General features: G+C 36.3%; 1 protein-coding gene across 1 annotated transcript in view; it reads left to right on the forward strand.

Moving 5' to 3' along the window:
• Positions 1-394: 394 nt before the first annotated feature.
• The window catches only part of LOC121414345, a 47,780-nt gene continuing 22,971 nt past the window's right edge, over positions 395-25,203 (forward strand). The window contains exons 1-5 of the mRNA XM_041607494.1: positions 395-1,168; positions 1,453-1,610; positions 3,222-3,487; positions 3,930-5,512; positions 10,840-11,016. Coding sequence (XP_041463428.1) covers positions 407-1,168; positions 1,453-1,610; positions 3,222-3,487; positions 3,930-5,512; positions 10,840-11,016 — 2,946 coding nt within the window. The 5' untranslated portion in view covers positions 395-406. The remainder of the gene's footprint in view (positions 1,169-1,452; positions 1,611-3,221; positions 3,488-3,929; positions 5,513-10,839; positions 11,017-25,203) is intronic.

Genomic DNA, 25,203 nt, shown 5'->3' on the forward strand with positions numbered 1-25,203 from the left:
GCAACCTGCGTTTGCAGTTATCTCTCTCACGCATGAGCCAAAAGCCATGAATGCATAGACCCACATACACCCTTACCTCTGTTGTTTCAAAGGTGTGAGTACACTCAACTCACACTCTGCGAAGACGGACGGTCACCACAATCGTAATTTATTTGCGTTGCAGAACAGTCTGAAAATTACGATGTATGTTTTCGATCTTTTCGAAGGATGTCATCATTTACATTTTATCTCTGGTATTCAGTAGATCAAAATTAACAAACTCTTATCAATCACTGCTCACTGTAAAAACAATTGAAAAAATAAGCATACAATTGTTACTTTATAAGCTTATTCTAATACTTGACATAGTGAATTCATCATTACGAATGCGTTTTTATCATTTGATACGCAGTCTCCTGATGCCACCATGCCTGTCTCTCTCAGTGTCTGGCGTGCCAGGATCGGCACGTACATGCGCCGTAAGCAGAAAGTATATGACTACTTCTACTACCTGAGGAGGTATGTTTACGGTCTTAAATTAATTGAAAAGGCGAAGAAAGCAGCTGAACACTCAAAAGAAAATGACAAAGGCAATCGCCACAAATCGTCTTTCAATGGCTATTCATCTGGTGAAAATGGCAAAACTGGTAACACATGTCGACAACCTCCGCCTTCTACCGATATAAAACCGAATCCCACCCAAACTGAATCTCAAAGTGACCGTGAGGTTAAAGGTAGCAAATTCGAAGCATGTTCTCAGACCAGTTACGTTGTGGACATTGGCTCTTCGTGTCACACTAAAAGACCCGATCAGATCGCTCAGGATATGTCTTTGAGTGCTGATGACCGTACTCTTTCAACATGTTCAACCTGTTCAACAGAACAGGAATCCATTCCTGCCCCGGAGCCTACCACGCCCTGTGACTTAGACGACGAGCTGGACCTGAGATACATAACTATTCATAGTGCATCACCTGTAAACTTCTGCAATTCAACTCAAACAAGTAAACCAGACCAACCAGACGGTACATCAGAGTCATACTCGCAGGTACATGTAGCTACATCTGTCACTGGTCATGAAGATGGCAGTAATCATGAGGAGACATCAAACCTTTTACCGTCGGGGACAGCTGCAGATGACCAATCTTTGACTAGTTCTGAACCTGAACACACATCATCGAGAAGCAAGGCAGGTTTTACATTTAAAAACTTTTCTAAGCCCATCTTATCTATCATCAGTAAGAACGATAAAGGAGCAATTATTTTAACCATAAATGAGTTAAAAATATGATATACATGTAATGTTTCCGTGCAAAAGTAATGTGTAACGATTCTTATAAAAGTAGGCCTACCTAACACGGCTTAACTAGCCATTTTTCAATAATAGAACTATAACATACCGTTTGCAATGTTAATTGTATGTTACAGTTGCCGCTTTATTGTTAATCTGTCTCCCCCTCTTCATAATCGCAGGTCGCAGAGCATCATGGAACAGCAATCTTTCTAGGCATTATATCTTATTCACTAAGTGGAGAAGTAGATGAAATCAAGAGGCAGTACAATGTTGTTGTGATTAATGTGCTCCTACTGAGGTCTGGTGACGTGGAGCCAAACCCGGGTCCAGATACCAAGTGAGCAGATTTAATTCACGTCCTACAGTACCATAAATCCATTGCTGATTTCAAGAATGGGCAATTCCATTCTAGTATAGTCCAAGTATATGCATCGGAATTCGAATGTGTCCCATCAAGGGGGTCCGGGGGGCACTTCCATTCACGAGTGGATACCATGCGCGACCATGGGGTCTCGAAAAGCACCCTAAACACGTAATTTTTATATTCTGAAAATGCACCCCTTAACAAGTAGGGGCGTGTGAAACCCTACCCTTAACAAGTATTGGAAACAAAACGATACTCTTGGCAAATATTACCTAAAATGAACCCCTAAACAAGTACAGGAATTTTTTATTGTTACGGGTACTTCGGTCGTCGGCTTTACCTTATTTGGTTTAGTACGACCCACCTTCTACATTTCGCGCAAATCGGACTCTAAACACGAAGTGTTGGGGCAAAAAGGACATCCTTTATAAAACGTTTTAATTTTGTTTTATCATCCCCGCAAATTTCGACCCTAAACACTTAATCTTCCTAGCAAAATAGATACCCTCTTTTCAATTTTTTTTTTTGGTTTTTGACACCCTTATCACGTTACGGACGTAACGTGCCCTACCGTGAAAAAGACATCCTTTTTACGTGTTTTGTTGGTCGCGCATGGTATCCACTCGTCAATGTAAGTGCCCCCCCCCCCGGGCAAGGGGTACACACATTGGCGGCGGAGCGGAAGATTATCTTTTGTGTTTGGGGGGGACAGCTATTGTTGCGTCCCCCCCCCAAACACAAAAGATAATCCTCTGCTCCGCCGCCTATGGGTACACAGGGCTGAAAATAGTATGATTTGAACAGATAAGGTATGTGTCAAATTAGAGAAAGAAGACGCCGAACATTTAAGTTAAATCAGACAAGGATTACTAAAGATTTAAAATTTGAAACGTTCAATTATTTCATGAAACATTTTTTTAAGTATTCATGTATATCGAATGAGTGAGCTAATCATATCGCATTCCTATTTATTATCTTGCATATTTTTGCATGAAATTATAATTTTATTCAAATTATGTCAAACAAAACTGAAAAAATTAGATTGGCAACTGATTTAATGCATTAGGTAAGGAATCCAGTGACCCCTCTTTTTTCAAGGGAGACATATCAAACACCCATGAATGAAAATGTCAAAACACAAGAAAAAAAATTGGAGACAACATCAGCCCACCTAATGAATATTCAAGCATCTTTTAAGACCTTTTCACGAAATATTGCTGAAAATCAAAAGTCATTAATTGAGTGACTTGCTATCAGATTGTGATGAAATTTTAAATATTTGAAGAGGTGACTTTTAATCGTTTGTAGTTTACGTAATCATATTCAACTCGGAATACTCGTTTAACTTTAATAGATAAACACTTTTCTTTTAAAACTGTTTATAGCAAGCTGCAAAAGACGATTCTTTTCATATTCATTATTTTTTTATCATTTGCTTGTTATTTTTGAAGGGCAAAGTTTTATTGTAACTAGGTGAAGTACTTTCTTGAATATCGATAATAACAATTTCATCAAAATCTAATGCAAAAATAAACTAGTAACATTGGAACACATGTTGACTCATTTTCTTTGAATACAATATAGCCCTGGGAATCTAACTGAGCTCGAACTCATTCTCCTTGCTGACGGTATGGATCCATCAGACTTCAGGAAGGTGGGACTAGCTTTAGGATTCACTGAGGCTCAGCTAAGTCGATTCAAGGAAGACAATATTGGCAACATAATGCAAGCTACCTATAAGATGCTTTGTGAATGGCTGAAGACAGTACTACAAGATGATGCAAGGGAGATACTATCCAACAAGTTAAAAGACATCAATCTCGTACAGCTCGCCGACAAATTACAGAAAGGTGATTACCACTGTCAGTACAACCACCTCATGTGCACTACTGTCAAGTAGATAAACGATAATGATAACAATGATAGTTTGACGAAGAGTCGCAGTATGACGATGAAAATATCAATGCTAATTGTAATAGTATAAACATGCAAAGAAGATATCGATCAAAATTAAAATGTAGACAATAGATAGTGCAAGTATAATAACAGCAATGCTAATTACGATTCGAGAACAATGGACAAGAACATAACAGATTGGACATAGTAATCATAATAATGATCACAAGAAAATGAAGTTAGTCCTTCTCAGTCAAAGTGAGCAGCGAAAATTAAATAGGCCTTCTTTGAAAACTTTACAAGATGTATTTCCCAAATTTACCACCTCCAAACAAAAAATCAATTCGAATTGTATTCTAATTCAATTGACACATGTTAGTTTGTCTCTCATAACAGGCCAGGTCGGTGATCACATATTATCAATGACAGAAGAGGAAGTCCAACGGGTCATCCAAGAGGTCAAAGAATATTCTGCACTTCATCACTGTCAGATTCAAGCAGATCCACTGAACAGCAGCCTTCTATTTCAACTAGACCGGATCTTCACCAACTTAACGCTGTTGGAAGAAGACAAAGGAACCACTCTAAAGGCACCAATACTCTACGCAGATCTGCTCAAGACTAAAGTCAACGGAGTCCTTCCTAAACGTTTGTTGGTTGAAGGTGAAGGTGGTGTGGGGAAGACAACTCTCTGTGCTAAGATCGTTTGGGACTGGATTCATGGAGCAGGTTACCAAGATTTCAACCTGGTACTTCTCGTCCTCCTTCGCGAAGTAAAGGATAATACAATTGGAGAGATTATAAAGTCCTACCTTCCAGACGACAATATGGTTACAGCCATGCAGCTAAACAAGTATGTCTTTTCCCATCAGACAGACGTCCTTCTCGTTCTGGACGGTTTTGACGAGTTTGCTAGCGATCTTGATAGCTGTTACCAAATCGCCCTTATCATCCTGAATCGGCTATTCAAGTCAGGGAAAGTACTAATCACATCAAGACGATGGAGATCAGATGAGATACGGAAGATTACTGAGCTTAGAAAGCTGTATGCTTTCATTGCCGTGGAAGGTTTTTCTGATGCAAATCTCTCTTCCTACGTCACAAAGTTCTTCCATCCAGACACAACTTCAGCTAAGGAATTGACCCAATTCATATCAAACAACGATGTGATCAGAGAAAACATGGCTCCATACCCCATATACACAGCTATGCTGTGTATCATGTGGAAAGAATTCGATGGAGAACGGCGCATAGCAATGTCGAAATTACAAACATTTTCTCAGCTGATTGATGAGATGGTCCAATTCTTGGTCGACCATTATCTCTCAAAGCTCGGTCTGACGTCAAGAGACGAGGAATGGCATGTTCAGCGTGCAGAAATTCTTCTCCATCTATCCAACATCGGTTGTCTTGCCTTCCAGGGGCTCGTGGAAAGACGATTGGTGTTCACCGAACATGAGTTCAAGAGCTGGCCAGGATGTGTAAACGCAGGCTGTCATGTAGGAGTACTCACTAAACAAGCACCGATCCTTCCGCGAAGACAACAAAGATACAATACACATCCCGCAGACTCATCTGTGCAGTTCCCCCATAAGCTGTTTCAGGAGTATCTATCAGGGATGTATCTGGCATCTCTTCACAACTCAAACAGAAGCGAGTACGACAGGTTGATGAAGGATATAGTAAGAAACGCACGTGAATTTCGAGAGCTTCTGTACTTCACTTCTGCTCAACAGAAGGAGGTCGGATCAGATATCATAACTCGTCTAATAGCAACAACGTCAACACGGTCAATGGGATATGAGCGTACCGATGATGACTACACTGTTGATGTAGCATATGAGAGTCAAGACCAAACAGTGGCCAGAGCTGTGGCAGATCATCTATCGACTTCATCCAGCAACACACTTGAGATCAGGGAAGAGATGCAGGGCCACACGGTTTCAGGACATATCTTCATCATGAATCATCGTAAAGTGGTAAATAATTTCAACAAAAAGTACACACCCTCTTAATTCGAAGATATAATTTGTAAAAGCCTAGATATTATTTTTTCTTATTTCTTTTTTCTACCCGCAATATTCAAAACAAACGAGACCAAAGAGTACTGCTCCTCAAAAACATAAAACATTCATAGAACATCACTCGGCCCAATTTCACTGTTATTTATTTTATATCTGTCATAAAAAATACACCCCTTGTAAAAGAAATCAGATGACGCAAAAAGAATAATGTAATTTCAAATATTTGATAAAATTTATTAGATAACTATTTAAAAACAAACAAAACGTAGGAGGGGGAAAGTAATACAAAACGTGTATATACATGTATTTTGTTTTGTTGTTCTTTAAGGGAAATGAAACCTTTGGAACAAGTAGGCTTCTGTCAAAACAGAAAAATCAAAGAATAAAAACAAAGAAAGTTTGAGAAAAATCAGACAAGCATTGAGAAAGTTATGAGAATTTGAATATTGCGATCAGTAATGCTATGGAGATCCTCCCATTGGCAATGCGACAAGGATGTGTGATGTCACATGAGAACAACTTTCCCTTTGATCGACTATAAAATACCCACAAAATGTCTCGTTTTGCTTTTTCTTATGGTGATACAAACTCTTTATCCATGATTTATTCTTTAAAAATCTGTATTACATGCCCTCCTATAGAAAAAAACACATGATCTACTGATCGACGTGGTAAAAGAGGCGATTTAAGTGAAACATATACTAAAGTAATGGGGAGAGTTGTTCACAAGTGACATCACACATCTTTGTCGCATTGCCAATTTGAGGATCTCCTTAGCATTAGTGATCGCAATATTCAAATGCTCATAACTTTCTTATTATTTGCCCAATTTTTCTCAAACTTGAGAACTTTAAGCGTACAAGAGTTCAGCCTCTGGTATGCAGATATAACTCAAATGTAATCAGGGGCGGATCCAGCTTTCGCAAATATTTACCCATATTTTCCCCGATCGGCCGCTCAAAGTTGATTTGTATTTGTTTCTTTGAAGGGGTAGTCCTAACAATGGAAGCTTAAAAGTGCCACTGAGATGTTGAGATAATTATCTCGGGAAGTCGACATCTTGATAGCAAAATATAAGATGACGAGATCCCGGATCTCATCATGTCGACATCTTTAAGAAGAGATGATGAGATGACAAGATCCCGGATCTCATCATGTTGACATCTTGTAGAAGAGATGATGAGATGACAAGATCCCGGATCTCATCATGTTGACATCTTGTAGAAGAGATGATGAGATGACAAGATCCCGGATCTCATCATGTTGACATCTTGTAGAAGAGATGATGAGATGACAAGATCCCGGATCTCATCATGTTGACATCTTGTAGAAGTGATGATCAGATGACAAGATGTTGGATCTCGTCATGTCTACATCCAGTGGAAGAGATGATCAGATGTCATGCATGATCTCGTAACTCGTCATGTCTACATCTTTAAGAAGAGATGATTAGATGACATGATCATGGATCGAAGATCTTGTCATCTGACCATTTCTTCTAAAAGATGTTGACATGATGAGATCCTGGATCTTGTCATCTGATCATCTATTCTACAAGATGTTGACATGATGAGATCCGGGATCTTGTCATCTCATCATCTCTTTTACAAGATGTCAACATGATGAGATCGAAGATCTCGTCATCTGATCTTTTGCTATCAAGATGTCGACTTCCCAAGATAATTATCTCAACATCTCGGTGGCACTTTTAAGCTTCCATACCTAACAGTAACTTGTTCGCTTTATTCTCACAAAACATAAATAAATAATAATCTCATATAAACTCCTCAAAAAAGTTTGGAAATTTGACTTTCATCGATAGTCCCTCTTCGTTTTTAGTAAATATCGATATCTAATTAACATAAAAAATACATTATTTAATTATCTTTAAATGATACCCTACATGATATGATTATGGTTCACATGGAGGTGCAGTGTCTTGAAATGTGGGGCAAGGTGTAAATTTAAAAGTCGCAAAATGACACAATGTTGATAGTCACTGTGCTTTTTTCAATTGTGATGAGTGAGTTACTCGGTAGTTTGTTTTGAGTATGATCGAGAATCCCTCCCCTGTTAATAAATATCAATTTGTAATTTATATCAATGAATAGATCATTTAACTCTCTTTAAAACGATACGCCATATAAAATGATAAGGGTTTACATGGAGGTGCAGTGGCTCTTCTTTTTTGTGGTGATGAGTGAGTTTCTCAGCAGTTTCTTTTAATTGTTTTCATGCACCTAAACATCAACATTAACATGGAATCAAACACACCATTTCTGATTGTTTTGCAGCTTTTCAGTTCAGACCTCATCCAACACTTTTGAGTCCTGCTCTTTTTGTGGTGGCTTGATCATAACGAGCATGGTATCAATTTAAAGAAAATTAAGTGATCTTTTGAATGATGTCAAATATGCATTGTGTAAAATTGGAAATAATGGCCAAACGTTTTTGAGGGTTTTTTAAAGCCTAATTGAATTGTACGAGCGCGAAGCGCGAGCAAATTTTTAAATGAAATTTTATGTATTTTGTCCTGACAATTTGATATTTTGAGCAACGATTGTGATCGTAAACAAGATGTGTATGTACCTAAATAATCGCGAGCAGAAATTTCTGGTATCCGTTCTGGTCTGATGGGAAAACAGACCTACTGCTGTTTGCAGTTACCATTGAAAGCGATACATATTTCAACAATCAAATAATGCGAGCGCGAAGAGCGAGCTGAATTTTTTGTCATTTCGACCTAAAAATTTTATATTCTAAGCACTTTTGTCATCAGAAACAGGATAGGTATACAAATAAACAGTTAGAATTTGACCTAAACATGTGACACACTATTCAGATTTCGTAATCACAAAAAGGATGACTAATCTTACTTCATTAATAATGCAAGTGCAGCGCTAGAAGAAAATTTTTAATATTCTAATGTGAAACAGGATAATTCAAGCACATTTTAATAAAGAAAAAAACTGCGTATCTATTAAGTGCGCATGTTTTTGAGATTTAGACCTAGAATCTGGGAATTCGAAATTCCTTTTTTATGAAAAACAATAATGCGCGAGCTGAAAAAAACATTATGGCTATCTGAAATGGGTTAATCTTAACACTATTTCAAGCATCGTAGGAAAATCGTGAAATGGATATGTATTGTACTTCACAAATGATGCAAACGCGAAGCGCGAGCCGATTTTGTTTAGATTATTTTTTAGACCAAGCACACGGGGAAATTGCGAGTATATTAATTTTTTCATCATATGAAAATTGCTATACCATTTTCCTATTTCTCTTCCTAAGCGCAAGATGAATCTTGTCGATATTGATATTCCATTATGAAAAAAGAACAATTTTATTATTAAGAATTAATGAAACTGTAGCCTTATTTATCAATCTAATATTAATGAGAGCTAGAAATCTGTTGGTATTAAGGCCTGAAAAACGGAAATTTTAGGCATTTTCAAAATATTGTTTTACGGCCTAATAGTGCGCATATGGTAATCCTCAAGCAAATCGGCTGTTGATGGAATGCAGGAGATCCATGTGCAGGAGAATGTCTTGATGCACTTGTAGTTGCGGTAGCGTAGTTTGCTTACAACTGTGGGGATCGGGCCTGCTGTTACGAGGCCGTAAATTAAACATGGATATTCATTCATTCATTCATTTATTTCCATTTTCAACAATTACAGTTTCTTCTGTACATGTTGACAAATATAAATAACAAAACATATTTCAAATATTCCTGTACAGAAAAATTATATTCAAGATTATTACAAATCAGGTTGTAAATGGAGGAGACTGCTAAAAAGCGCAGCTTGTAGAGTGCAGGCTTCTTATAAATATTCTTGCAGTTGTTTAGCATATAAAAATAAAATAACAACTTGTAAAAAAAATAAAATAACAACTTGATATGCTACCTCCTTTTTACCTTTTTTCTGTTCAAAGCTTTTCTCTCAAGTAAAAAGGACATTTTTTGGAGGGGGGGGGGGGGGGGGTGTCCAAACAATACATTACTTTGTGAACAAATCACAAATAAGTCAAATATTCATGAGGAGAATAAATTCTAGGGTTATCACCAAAAGTGATTACAATTGAGAAAACTTGGTGTAATCTGTTTTTTTTCTGAAATATTTGGTAGACCTTTTGCGTTGTAATATTGACAGATAAATTGAAAAACATAAAAATATTTTTACTCTGAATATGATCAATACAACTTAATCAACAGTGAACATGATATAAATAATGGCCCCTTTGGATGATCAACATTATCAGATTGTGAGTAAATATTCTTGCTAGACTGGGAACTTAAACATTGTCCAAAATAAAACACACCATCCCGTCAAGACAAAGAGTTACGGATGCTCTAATTTGAATCATCTAGGTGTTGCTATGTGTGTCAAGCAAGTAGTGGAGAGTAGTTACTGACTGTGAATGGATTTAGTATTTAGGGATTGCTATTTTTGTACTTTCATAAAAAAGACGAGGTTAATAACAGATGAGTGAAGAAATAAATCAACATTTTCTTGCAATGAGGGCCCGTGTCCCTTTTTATGCAAATAGGCCCCAAATCTAGGGATAATGAGAATAATAAAATACTAGTAGTCAACAATCCAGGTTCTTTGCTAGGTTGTAAAACTTTGCGTTTAACGTTTCCTATTGAGTGACTTAATCAGAAGAACTGGGAAATACAAGAAAAAAAATCCTTGTTTGACTACATGTCATACATTTGATTTAGGATATTAGTTAAGGAAAGTTTTAATCATCTCGAGGTTATTATGTTTAAGGTTTTTTTTAATGGTAAAGTTAAATGACTGCGTCGTTATATTGAACATATGAAGAATATTTGTTTTTGTTTCTCAAGCATGCTTGGAAGTAATTGTCTATTCGTTAATGTATCAGAAGAACCAGTGTTGGGAAAAACACTGACTAACCCAAATAATTTCAGAACATCGTGGAGTTCTTAGATTTTGATCTTAATTCTAGAGTGTTGGTAAACTCAGTAATGAAATAGTAATTGTGAAGCGTATCCGTTGATATAATATGACGAAGCAAACCTTTCAAGTCTATTATTATTATCACCATTATTGTTTTTATTATTCGGCCTTTCTGGCCACTTTCATTTTGGTGTATATTTCATTCACAATGGTGTGGTATATACTCATGAATGACAAAAAACAAATTATATAGATTGGACGATAAATGATATTAAACTATCAGATGAAAGTGATGTTTGATTGTCTCCACATACTATGAATTGATCTTTTTCTCATAAATATTGTACATAATAGGAAGAACTGGTAATTGAAAAGCCATGTGGACGGACTGCTTCAGAGGACCTGGTTGAATTCATGTGCTCCTCAAACACCCTGAGATCTGTGACGATCGATATCCTTGACTACCGTGAGAATACACATATGCATGATGTGTTCTACTCGGTGCTTGCTCGGAACGCCACTGATACAAAGGTACGTTTAACGATGATTTTTTTCCAAATAACAAATTCGTGTAATATAATGTCAATTAAAGTCATTGTGTAATTAATGAGTTTTGGCAATATATAATTATATATTATGACCAGGAATGGTGGTATTCATCACTGCGTCTATCTGCATGACATAAATGCAGAACATTACTGATGAATGTTAATTGCTATGTACTATCAAAAGTATTACAATCCTCTCGCTCAGGCTACTTAAGATATTTCGGTGATTTTTCGGTGATTCACCTCCCCCCTTACTCTCTCCCTTCTCCCTCCCTTTCCCTCTGTTCACATGATATGATTAATTTCGCTTCGCTTCTTTTTTCGTCTCTGTCCCTCCCTGGTTCTATGCTCGCTCTTTTTTTATCTCGTGCAGTTCTTAATTTGTGTGCTTAATTTTACTTGTTGTGTTTTGTCCGCTGTTGTATGATTTGTTAAATGTTCCGCTCTTGCATCATGATGTCATTCTTTTATTGATTTTATAGTTTTCTTTATATATCTTGTCCTTGTAACGTTCTGTTGTTTTGTTTGTGTAACGTTTTGTTCAGTGTTGGCCCTTTTTTACGTGTAGAAGTCAAGTCATGTTGATATCCACCCTCATTTTCCTGATATCAGAGAGAATATCAAAAATAATTTATTTATTTATTTATTCAAATATATTTATGCAGGATGACAAGATCAGTTAAAAACTGTTTTACATCATGGTCCTGACATTAAAAACATAAATACATGTAAATCAATAATATATTATTGATGAGATAAAAATCAGAGTAATATCTAAAAGATTGTGTTTAAAATGATACAATGCAATACAAGAGCATTTACAATATGTTATACAAAGAAATAAAGTAAATGTAATTAAATTTAAGTATCAAATAACCAACAAAGTACACAATTCATTGACAAAATGTATGGATTAATGATTATAGAACTATATAAAAATCGGTAAAACTCAGGCTAATAAAACATATTCAAAAGTTGAACATTGATATGTAATAGGAATAAAAAAGTGGTGCAATTTACATTAAAGTATGAGAATACATTACACATGTGTTTCATGTATTTATATGAAGCAAATTGAATTATAAAATATATAAAAAAAATACATAATAAATTGTATCGAATTACGACAAAGATATAGGTACTAAAAAAAGAAAACAATGTTTGAATCGAAGTGTATAGAAAAAAATGGTAGGTTAAAAGGGTTACAGCCCGATAGACCGCGGGTCCGATAGACCGCGGGTCCGTTAGACCGCGGGTCCGATAGACCGCGGGTCCGATAGACCGCGGGCCCGATAGACCGCGGGTCCGATAGACCGCGGGCCCGATAGACCGCGGGTCCGATAGTCCGCGGTGTGTGTAAAATTATCATCATGACAATATAATGAAATTCATGTCATAAAGAGGTCAAAAGGTCAATGATACGAGTCCATGGGGTTCTATAACGATGACCCACAGGACAATCGCCCCCTGACATCTACTTCAAGGAAAATATTATCCCCATATTTTTATCGTCGGGGACTGTTACCCCCCCCCCCCCGGAAATATACCCTCTAGACGCCATACGGAGCCTCTAAAATGCCATCGACTTGACGACATGGCGAGATACTTTATCTTGCCATATCGACTAAATAAGCTTATTATGTCCGCATGGCGAGATACGTTATCCTGCCAAGTCAGTCCACTTACAAAAAGTTATGTGTCAACAGTCAACATGACGAGAACATGGCGATTCATCGGGATTCTTGCCGGGACTTGTACACTTCATATCTCGCCATGTGGACATATGGACTTGACAAGATAGAATATATCGCTATGTCGAAATAATAAGCTTATTAATTACTTAGGCGGCGAAGCGGGGGGGGGGGGGGCTTTCCCCCCTAAATTTTTAGTTGAGAACCTTTTTTTGGTCGTCAATATCTTTTCTACGTCCCCCCTCCCTAAATTGAGGTAGACCACCCTAAAATATTTTTGCCCCCCCCCCTAATTTTGGTTGATAACCTTTTTTTTTCCTTGTCAAAATATTTTGGTGGTCCCTCCTAAAATTTTGGTTGATTTGCTTGTCAATTTTTTACCTGTGTCCATCACAAAGTTTCAGGTGGATCCCCCTAAATGTTTTGCCTTCGGCCGCCAATGATTAATTAAGACATGGTAAGATAAAGTACCACGCCATGTCGTCACGTTAAGGCATTTTCACAATTATTATTTTCATAATTATAATCTGGGACAATTGTCTGGAGAGTAAATTTCTGGGGTGGGGGGGGGGTAACAGTCCCCGGCGGTAAAAAATATGGGGATAATATTTTCCTTGAAGTAGTTGTCAGGGGGTGATTGCCCTAATGGGTTATTGTTATAGAACCCATGCAGGCGCGGATCCAGGATTTCGTGGGGAGGGAGGGGGAGCAAATTTACCTGATGTTTGGCGCCCATGTGTACTTTTCGAAAAATGGCGCCTACTCCCTCCCGGTCAGACTAACTTAAATTATCTTATAATCACATTAAAAAAGAAATAAAGACCACTTTTTAATGTGTTCTTGAAAAAAAATCCATGAATACATAAATACCAAAAGGTAGGGGGACACAGGGGCGGTTCCAGCCTTCGCCAATAGGGGGGGGGGGGGGGGTGGGGCGGAAATTTGTTTTCAGCCATATTTTCCCCGATCGGCAGCTCGAAGATAATTTTTGTTTGTTTCTTTGAGGGGTAGTCCTTATTAGTCACTTCTTGGCTTTATTCTCATATACATAATATCATAATCCTCATTTATATGATGCGAGCGCGAAGCGCGAACTAGTTTTTTGGGAAATTTTATGTATTTTCCCTAAAAGTTGAACTGATTCTGGGCAATGTTTGTTATCCTGAAAAAGACATGTATGCAACTTAATAATTACTACGAACGCAAAGCGCGAGGGGAAATGAACTGATGAAAAAGATACCTGTTAAATTTGATTTGACAATCAAATAATGCGAGCGCGAAGCGCGAGCTGAATCTCTTCGAAATTTTCACCCAAAGAAAGGAAATTCTAAGCACTTTTTATTAACTCAAGCAGAATAGGTATATGAGAAAACAAATAAATCAAGCGCGAAGCGCGAGCGGAAAATTTCTAGATTTAGTTCCATAATATTTACTGAACAAGACACTCTATTCATGATTTGTAAATCCTAAAAATATGAGTATTAATAATACGAGTGTAAAGCGCGAGAAAAAAATTATACGTTTTGAACTGGTACCTGTTGAAAAGGTACCTGTTAAGGACTGCTTGCACTTAGCCATGAAGGCGTCACATATTTCAACAATCAAAAAATGCGAGCGCGAAGCGCGAGCTTAACATTTTTGAACTTTTTTAAAGAAAGAATGGAAAATTTCAATCAGTTTTTGTAATCGTGAACAGGATAGCTATGTAATTTAACGATTGATGCGAGCGCGAAGCGCAATCAGAAAAAAAGAGATTTAGACCTAAAAGGGGGCCACTCTGTTCATGTTTTGTAAATCATCAAAAGGATGAGTAATATGGGGTCTTCCTACATTAATAATGTGAGCACAAAGCGCGAGCAGAAAATTTTTGATATTGTGATCTGAAACTGGATAATGATTTAAATTAGAGAACAAGTTGGGTATCTGAATAAACATGCTCGAGCGTGTTTCATATTTAGACCTAGAATCTAGGCATTCTAAATACAACTTTAATCATGAAAATGATGAAACTTTGATAGTCCGATCTGAAAAAAAGAAAGTCAATTTCAGCTTTATATTTCTAGCACTTTGTAAAAAAATTTGTAAGGTGGATATGGATCGCACTTAAAAAAGAGCTGATATTATTATTACTTTGAGTTTTGACATAGGACCGGGACATCCTTACGACATGCCATCATATGAAAATGATGACTATCTTCCTATTAATCTTGCTAAGCGTGAGATGAAACAAAGGGGCAATTTAATTATTAAATTGATATCATATTTATTAATGCCTATTGAGGGCACGAAATCTGATGATATCATGGCATAAGAACTGGACATTTCACTTTTGTGATTATGAATAGGATGCATCAGTTAATATATTTGTAACACTTAATGCGAGCGCAAGTAGCGACCTATAAGTTTTCATAAACTGTCATGAAAAGGGGATTTTAAGTAGTTTGTTGTATAAAGTATATTGAAACATTTATATAACTCGCCAATCAAAATGCGAGCGTGCAGCACGCTAGCTGATGCGTCTTAACAATCAGACAAGAAAAGGGATATTTTGAAAACTTTATGGAATACACGAAAATATAGGTACATGATAAATCAAAATTTGCGAGCGCGTAGCGCAAGCAGCAAATGTTAACATTCAAACCATAAAATTGACATTTTTACAGAGCACTTTTCGAAAACCAATTTGTAAATTACACAAAATAATGAAAGTTCGATTTCCGAGGTGAAATATATATGTGTTGTATATTGACTTTCAAACTTGATATTCGAACTACATATTGAGCAAGATATGTAAATCACCTAATAGGCAATGCGAGCGCGAAGCGCAAGCGAAAGTTTTATATAGTTGCACGAAAGATTCTTTTTATTTTCCAAGTCTTCCCCTCATCTTATTTCATGCCTTCGTCGTCCTTCTCTTCCTTTTCTCCTCTCTTTTTCCTCCTTTTTCTTCTTTCTTTCCTTTTTTTTTCTTTTTTTGCTTCGCCAAGGGGGGGGGGGGGAGCTCGGCCCCCTGGATCCGCCTATGGGGACAAGGGGCGGGAAAATATAACAAGCAAAAAAAAAGGGTTATCATCGCCAAATTAAGGTCATCTCGTCCCAAAATACATGTTTTATTTCGATTTAGAATAATGTATTTCTATGATTATAAAAGACCAAAATAGTAGGGGGACATTTTATATTGTGTCCCCCCGACTATTTTGAGTAGGTGGGACACGTTCCCCCCTTCCCCCCTGGGATTTCCGCCCATGATGTAATATCAATGGGAGCGCGAAGCACGAGTGATTTTGGGGGGTTTCAATTTGGTTTAACTTCTCACCAGATTAAGCCCTACCAGAATATTGTGAACCGGAGCTGTAGTTTCTGTACTGTTGTTTTAGTATACCCTTCAATATTATTAATGATAACCTCTAGGGAATATGCAATCTCGACTAATTATCCTCATCAGTGGCGTATTTATTCAGCATGGGTGCAGGGGAGGGGGGCCGATCGAGGGCACCAAGATATAAAAATAGATGAAATGGGGGGTAGACGTTAAAGAAAATCTGAGATTTTATTCTTGAAAAACACATTGAGGTATCTCACAAGGCCTAAATAAATAATGAGAACCCGAAGCGCGATCTGATTTTTTCCCCTGTATTTTATCTTGAAAGCCTAAGTCAGGGGCGGTCCCAGCTTCCGCCAATGGGGGAGGGGCCATTTTTTCACCCATATTTTCCCCGATCGGCCGCTCAAAGTTGATTTGTCCAAGTGCCGTAATGAGCCAACAATTTCGAGGGGGCTCGATATGGCGTATCGCATAAAATTGGCAGTGAGCGAAGCGAGCAAGCAAATATGTTGACACTTTTATTACAAAAATACAAGGTTGTGATAGTATTATAGATTTTGACATAATATTTGGAAAATAATAATATATTTCATCCTAATATCCCTTTCATTTCTCTCTATTTTTTCTAAGCGTTGATTCTCTCTTTTTTTGTTGGGGGGAAGGGGCAAACGCCCATGTCCTAACAGTAATTTCCTAGATTTACTTTTATAAGCAACATAAATGTGTTAAATCTCATAAGCCATATGCAAGCTAAAAATCAAATTTCATGTTTATTGTCCTGAAAATTTAACATTCTGGGCAATGTTTGTGAACCTGAACACGACGCGTATGTAACTAGATAATTACCACGAGCGCGAAGCGCGAGCAGAAATGTTACATATTATGGCCTGGTCGAAAAGTTAGCCGTTAAGAAGATACATATTTCAACGATTAAACTGAACATTTTTGATATTCCAACCTAAAAAAGATGAGATTTCAAATCCCCCAATGGGACATTCGACATTCATTTCCATCTCTCTCTTTCTTATCTTTCTTCCCATCTTTCTCTCTTTTTAATATTATTCTCTTCCTATTTTTTTCTTCTTCTTTTCCCCCTTTTCCTTTCTTTTCTTTCTTTTCCCTCTTCCTCTTTTTTCTCTTTCCCCCAATACTTATCCCTCTTTCTTTTTCTTTCCTTTTCCCTTTTTCCTCTTTTAATCTTTTTTTCTTCTCTCCCTCCCCCTTCCACTCTCTCTCTCTCTTTATTCTCTTCTTTTCCCCTCTTCCTCTATCTCTCTTTTTTTATCTTTCCTCCCATCTTCCTCTCTATTTAAATATTCTTCTCTTCCTTCCTCTTTTTTTCTTCTTCTTTTTCCTACTTTTCCTTTCTCCTTTCTTTTCTTAACTTCCTTTTCCCTCCTCTCTTTTTTCTCTTCTTTCCCCCTGTTCTTCTCCCTTTTTCCTGGTCTTTCCTTTCCCCCTCTTACTCTCTTTTCTATTATCTTCTTTTCCCATCTTCCTCTCTCTTTTTATTCTCTCCTTTTCCCTCCTCTCTTTTTTCTCTTCTTTCCCCCTGTTCTTCTCCCTTTTTCCTGGTCTTTCCTTTCCCCCTCTTACTCTCTTTTCTATTATCTTCTTTTCCCATCTTCCTCTCTCTTTTTATTCTCTCCTTTTCCCCTCTCCCCCTCTTTTTTTGAGCGGGGGGGGGGGGTGGGAGAGGCAGTTCCCCCTCGCCCCCATGGATCCGCACCTGATAGAACCCCATGGTCTTGTATCATTTGACCTTTGGACCTCTCGATGACATTTGATATACATGTATCTGATCATAATTTTACACGCACTGCGGACTATCGGACCCGCGGTCTAACGGACCCGCGGTCTATCGGACCCGCGGTCTATCGGACCCGCGGTCTAACGGACCCGCGGTCTATCGGACCCGCGGACTATCGGACCCGCGGTCTATCGGACCCGCGGTCTATCGGGATGTCCCCGGTTAAAAGTACATGAAACTGTATATTGGGTTTTGGGCTACAAATCCATTCCTAAATAATTAAAGCTCTCAGGTAATGTAGTACATATGAATTGCACATCAGGGTTTGGGAATTAATTTCTTTTATTTAAATTTAGAATTATCGAATGATGTTGCATTTTGGAGACTGGGTGGAAGCTCGTTCCATACTTTAGCACCAGTATATTTAAATGATTGTTTGAATAATTCTAGCTTAGGTTTAGGTATTATCACATTTAAAGACTCTGCGTTTATTTTGTTAAAACCATGGCGGTCACAATACATCTCAATTTCATTACATAATCTTCCAGGAGCTGTGCCATTAATGCATTTGTACATGAGTGTTGCAAGAAAGTAGTTGCATCTTTGTTCAATGTTTTGCCACGACAAGTCAGTCATTAACTTAGTTCCATTGTATTTATCATAATCAAAGTTTTTTGTTACAATTCGTTCTGCTCTTTTTTGTATTTTCACCATTTTTTTTTGTAAACTTCCGGGCAATTACCCCATACAGAACATGCGTAATCATAGCATGGTTGAATTGTGGATTTATACAATATATTCAATAAGTTAGAGTTAACAAATTTACTAAGTTTGGCAAGAATATGGACTTTGTATGCGACTGATTTACATAGAATATTAGTGTGAGCATTCCATTTCAACTTATCATCAATCATGAGTCCAAGATATTTTACGTTATCGACTTGGTCAATCTTGTGCCCTTCAATATAAATGTTAAGTTCATATAAGGATTTTGATTTTAATAGCATCACCTTAGTTTTATCTTTATTAATTCGAAGTCTGTTATTAACATACCATTTATTGATTTCAACCATGTTTGCCTGTAATTTTGCATTTGCATCAGTATTATCTTTTCCACTAACATAAACAACCACATCATCATCGAATATATTACATGAACCATTTGTAACATATTCCGAAATATCATTAATAAAGATAAAAAAGAGGATGGGGCCAAGGGCACTACCCTGGGGAATACCTATAGTAAGGTTCCTCATCTGTGATCGTTTACCTTGATGTTGTACAGTTTGCTTTCTATTAGCAATATAACTCTGAAACCATCCAAGCTGATTGCTACGTATTCCATATTTTTCTAATTTATAAATCAGTAAATCAAAATCGATGCAATCAAAGCATTTGGAAATATCTAAGAAGCAAGCAGCTACCTTTTCACTCTCATTTATGGCTTCATAAAAATCATCAAGTATACGATGTAGATTAGTAAAGGTAGAGTGATTAGGTAAAAAGGCCGACTGGTCGACATTGATCAAGTCATGTTCATCTAAGTATTTCAATAGTTGGGATTGAACCTCTTTTTCGATGATCTTAGCAACATGGCTCACAGCAGAAATAGGCCTGTAAATATTTTTATCTTTCTTTGATCCCTTGCCTTTATAAACCGGAGTTGTTCGTGCTATTTTCCAGTCGTCGGGTATTTCGCCAGAAGATAAACTTTTATTATAGATTAGGGTTAGAGAATCACATATGCATGGTGCTGCGATATTTAATAATTTTGTATCTAGGCCTAAAACATCCACCTTACTGCTTTGTCAAGGTGAGTTAGATGTTTTAAAGTTTTGTTTATCTCAATATTTCTGAATTCAAAATAATAAACACATTCAGAATGTTTCCATTCAATTTTTTTTCAGGAAAAGTGTTTGCTATCATTTGACCAATGTTTGCCAAATGATTGTTTATTTCATCACAGTCAACCTCACATGTGTTATTCTCATATTTATTGTTGCCTGTAACCGCGTGTAACTCATTCCATAGTTTTTTTTTATCATTATTGTGTTCATGAGATATATTATTGTAGTACTCTTTTTTCTTTTCCCTCATCATACAAGTAATTTTGTTTCTTATTCTCCGATATTCATTTATAGTTTCTTGACATTTAGAAGTATCAAATTAACGTTTTGAATAATCTCTCCTATAAATTAGATTAACGATGTCTGGGGTTACCCAGGGATTAAATCGCCTTTTCATTCTTGATTCTTTCATTGGAGCAAATTCATTACTTATTTCTTGAAAAGCATCCTTCCATTTTGTCCATGCTGTCTGAACACACAAGTCCTTTAATACATTATTACTGATAACATCGAAACACTTGGTATTTTTCAATCTTTCGATAAAATCATATTCATTAAAATGTTTATAATCTCTATAACGCCTGACGGTATGATCCTTTGTTTCTTAAAATTAACACATGTATATATCAAGTAATGGTCACTAAGTGAAATGTTTGTTACATCACACATACTATGTTTATTTGGAATCGAACTCAGAATATGATCAATGCATTTTGATGACGTAAGAGTAACCCTTGTTGGGTTATCAACCAGTTGGGTGAGGAGAAATAAGTTTTCAATATTAGCGATAAGATTATTGGGTTGCAAATCATTATTTCTATAATCAATATTTGTATCACCAAGGAGAATCAGTTCTTCATTCACGTTTCTTATTTTTTCTATTGTATCTAGTAGTTTTTCTGAGTATACGTCGTCGGCATCAGGTGACCTATATAGACAATCGACAATTAATTTATTATCCTTGTCAGGAGAAAATTCGATCCAAGTTGCTTCTAATGAGTTATCAATTAGATCACTCCTTAGAGTATACTCAATATTACGGTTTATAAACATGCAAACACCACCTCCTCTTCTCCCATCTGGTCTCTTGTAAGGTCGTAACCTGGTACTGAGACAAGACTATTCGATATGGATCCTTTCAACCAAGTCTCACTTATGCACAATATGTCAAATTCAAGTGTTTGAAGCATGAAACGAATTTCTTCAATTTTATCTAATATACTTCTCACATTTAATTGACTAATCTTTAGTCCTTGATGTTTTTTCAAAGTTTGCAAACAAATATCATATTCATTGTTTGATTCAGTGTTAAGAGATGGAAGTTGATCCGAAGACATGGAAGAGAAGACCCCTGTTTGTACATCGGCTGAGTCATCATTGCCGAGATCTTAATAAAATAAACATTATCCATACAATTAAAAGTCATTAATATTTGAGAGAATATAAATCAAATGTGATGATTTATTATACATATTCATTTCTGTATTAATGTATCACTCATTCATTGAAGGGAGCTTTCAACAGCAAGGTTTGCCTTCCAGTAGGTTTCAATTCAATACCATTCTCTGTTGAAATATTAAATGAAATAAATTATTGATCAACCAATTAATTCATTGATATAAAAACTGTGATTGCCTGGCTTTGGCCATAAAGCTATTAAAAACAGTGTGACTGTAACATATAAACCTGATAGTTCAGAAAATAATTACAATTTTACGCCATTTCACTTTATCATTTCATACGCTTGTTTAAAATGTTGGTCGTAGATTAAAAGGAAAAAAATATATTTTCCCTTCTTTTCAAAATTCAATTTGTTCATTTATTATTTTTTGTCAATATTATTGCTTAAATTGTTTATTCATTGGTTTATTTTGAATTTGATTATTCATTATAAATTGATGGGAGGGGGGGTGTCCCCAAACAATGTGGTAATGGTTGTTATGTTTTTATTTTCTGTCTCGGAATTTTCGCCTTGAATTACTTACTTCGTTTATATAATTTCTTACATAGTTAAAAGAATAGATGAACTCCAACTTTCGTACTTGTACATCAAACAATACAGCACTGACTACAGTACGTATAAAAACAAGTTTGCACTTAAAAATAGTTGTGTGAAATGACATATAATACCCTGAATCTTCTTCCACATTTAATGATCGGTAAAAATCTCTTTAAGCAGATGACGATATAACTGTCAAAAAGTTTTCCACCTGCTTGCTTTTGAAAAGTTCGTAAAAATGGCTTGCACAGAACTTTGAAATGATTATATGAATACGAGTAGACGATAATCATGAAGAACACATGGTGTTTAGCTAGGTAGATTGTTTGAAGATATATCTTTAGTTTTAACGTGTTTCCTTACCCAAAACACTTCATAGAGCACAATTGTGCACCAAGCCCCACATTCCAAGGCCATCATGATAATCTGCTTTACACAGAGCTGTGATGCACATGGAATGACTTAGACTTGATTTATACGTTAACCATTGTCAAGCTTAGGGAAATTTAAAAGAAATTTTAACCCCCCTTTCTTGAAAAAAAGCTGGGGAAAATGCTGGGGTAAACTTTTGAGTTATGTCCTCAGATCTGACTGGCACAAAAAAGGAAAAGGTTGAGCTTACTTAGGATTAAAATTGGGTGTCATAAGCCGTTACAAAATGTTTATGTTTTATTTCAATTGGCTAACATTTCCAAACACAGAGGAGTTTGTCTTCGCCTCATTTCATTGACAGCGTGCATTTCTGCGCAAACCGGTTTCTGCGAGCTTTAAAAAATGGACAGTGTTTACTGAGGTGTAACATTCTGTCAAAATGTTTACTTTCATTTGATAGATGAGACCCAAACTCAAGAAGTATGTGCAAAAAATAAAATATCCCAAGTTTTCAATTCCCACTTTTTTTAAATTGTAAATGTTTCATTGATACGCACTGTAGAGGGCGTCAAATACCCGAAACTGTCTCTAATTTATGTCCAAGCTTACAAACTGTATGCAACAATTATTGGAAGAATCAATCTGTTTAATTTCGATGAAAGAGCTTAATGGATCAGATATAAAAGAATGAAGCAAATATTCTCAACACTTTTTACATTGTAAAAAAACAATTGCTGGAGTCATGATAGAAAAGCCTTGTACAAATTCAACCCAAAACTTTAACATGTTTAATGTTTTTTCTACGACTTTAAATGAAATCAAAATAATCAAACACATTAAATTGATGAATGTTCGGTGTATTTTCAGAATATTTTAAATGGTAATTTTAGTTTCGAAAGGTCTGTATTTATATTAACTTTAGACGCGCTACTTCGTACACAATCAACTGTTTAATATCCCTTTAGATATAAATGAGGAAAAAAGGTTTCTGGTATATCTATATATTTTCTTCCCATATCTTTAGGGTAAAGAATCAAGTGGCACACTTCTTTGATGAGGAAAAACAAACAAATCTTTAAGATGTTGAAATCCAGAATGTATCCGTAGAAAAAATAATGTAGAAAATAAAAATCAGTAATAAAACTTCGCCCATGCAGCACATTTTTCGATAAACTATGTTACATTTCGTCTCTGGATCATTCCGTCCCTGAATACCATTTCTATTTTACTTTAATTGTTTATTGAAACGAACCCAAAATGTAGGAACCGTTGTTTCCTTCAGGCGCGGATCCAGGATGGGTCCGAGCCGGCCCCGCCCCCTATTTTTTGACAACCTGCAGAAAAAAGTGTACTCTTTCTTGATAGAAACTACGAAAAACAGAAATAAAAGTAAGAAAGAGGTATCATACCCATGATGTGTAATTTACAGCCTCGGCCGGCCCGACCCCGAAAGGAAACAAAAAAGGTGAGGGGAAGAATTGGAAAATAGACTTTATATAAAAAATTTCGCTCGCGCTTCGCGCTCGCATTGCCTGTGTAATGAATCCCATTCAAGAGGGTTAAATGACACTAATATAAATAAAATATATCCAGTTCTGATATAAATTTGCACACAATGTTTCCAGCTCGCACATCAAGCTTTCATTATTTTGTTTGATTTAAATAAAGTGTTTATGTATATCAAAATGTTCAGTTTGCGCTGCGCGCTTGCATTGTTTGACGTGTGAGATACCTATCCTCTTTGGAAATTTTAACCAATTTTTTTTCAAAATGCTCCTTTATCATGTCAGTATATCAAAAACTTAAGCTCATGCTTCGCGCTCGCATTTAATTGTTTGAGACACACAGCTTGTTTATTTAAATAAAAACGAACTTAGACTGTCCATTTTTCAGGTCGGAAGATCAGAAATTTTGAGCTCGCGCTTCGCACTCTCATTATTTATTTGGTGATACTTGTATCTTCTTCATTAATCACTAAAAGAGTCCTAATTGAGTCACTTTTCACGTTATTGTAATAAAATTTCGGCTCGCGCTTCGCGCTCGCATTCTTTAGTTGGATACATATCTTTGTTCATGATTATAAAAACTGCTCTGAATCTTCAGTTCTAAGGACATAAAATATCAAAGATTTTTAGCTTGCGCTTCGCGCTCGCTTTATATATTAAGATCACGTGAGATTTACCTTATATTGTTTATAGCAATACAAACTAACATATACTTAAAGCTTCAGTCTTTAGTTAGGACTACCCCCTGAAAAACCAACAAAAAAGCCAGATTGTAGCGGCCAATCGAGAAAAATGTTGATCAAAATATTTTTCGCCCCCCCCCCCATTGGCGAAAGCTGGATCCGCCCCTGTCCTTTTTCCTGTGTTGAAAAGTGTGCATATATGTGCCCCTCTGATATTGTTTTAGCAAACAAGGACAATTCAAACAATGACAAACGTGTCCCTCTAGTAATGTGCATAATGCTTTAATACTTCATTGAAATAGTAAACTATGAACATGGAAGTACCATTCGAATTGTTTCATCAAATCTATTTGGAGTTCTTTTTGGGTTTAAAAAGCAATTTGAACATGTTTGTACCTTCAAATGAAATCGACATTTATTGACATGAAAACAAAATGACCGATTAGGGTAACCTGTTTAATCTGATCATTCATTGTCGTCGTACTTAGCGCTGAATGCAATATATAGATTAAGCAAACTCAGACAAAGAGCACAATTTGAGTATATAACCAGACCGGGAATGACGAAGCCTGCATTATATTTGATGAAACAGTTTGAGGCATGTCTTCAATGAATATGCAATAAACATGACGCGTATGTTCATGTCAAATCCTCACTTATCATTTTTTGTTGTTTGAAATTACGTTTTTGAAAATAATGTCAACCGCGAAAGGACAATTGTTTTTTTTAACAGCACTTCAGTAATCGTGAGATGAATATTATTGCAACTGATTTTGTTACGAGGGAGACATATACAACATCCACGTGCTTTTGTTTGTTTTTGTTTTTAATCTTTTCCACTACCTTTTTCATCTTTCTGGCCCAATCCTGTCTTTGTATTTTCTTCCCTTTACTCACCTTTTCTCTTTGCCGTCTCTATCCTTTCCCATCTCTTCTTTTCTTTTACTTTCCATTTATGTACAATGTGCCTCTTTGTATTGGTTATACAACATTTTTGC

This window comes from Lytechinus variegatus, chromosome 4 (genome assembly GCF_018143015.1).
Source record: "Lytechinus variegatus isolate NC3 chromosome 4, Lvar_3.0, whole genome shotgun sequence".
Lineage (NCBI taxonomy): Eukaryota > Metazoa > Echinodermata > Echinoidea > Temnopleuroida > Toxopneustidae > Lytechinus > Lytechinus variegatus.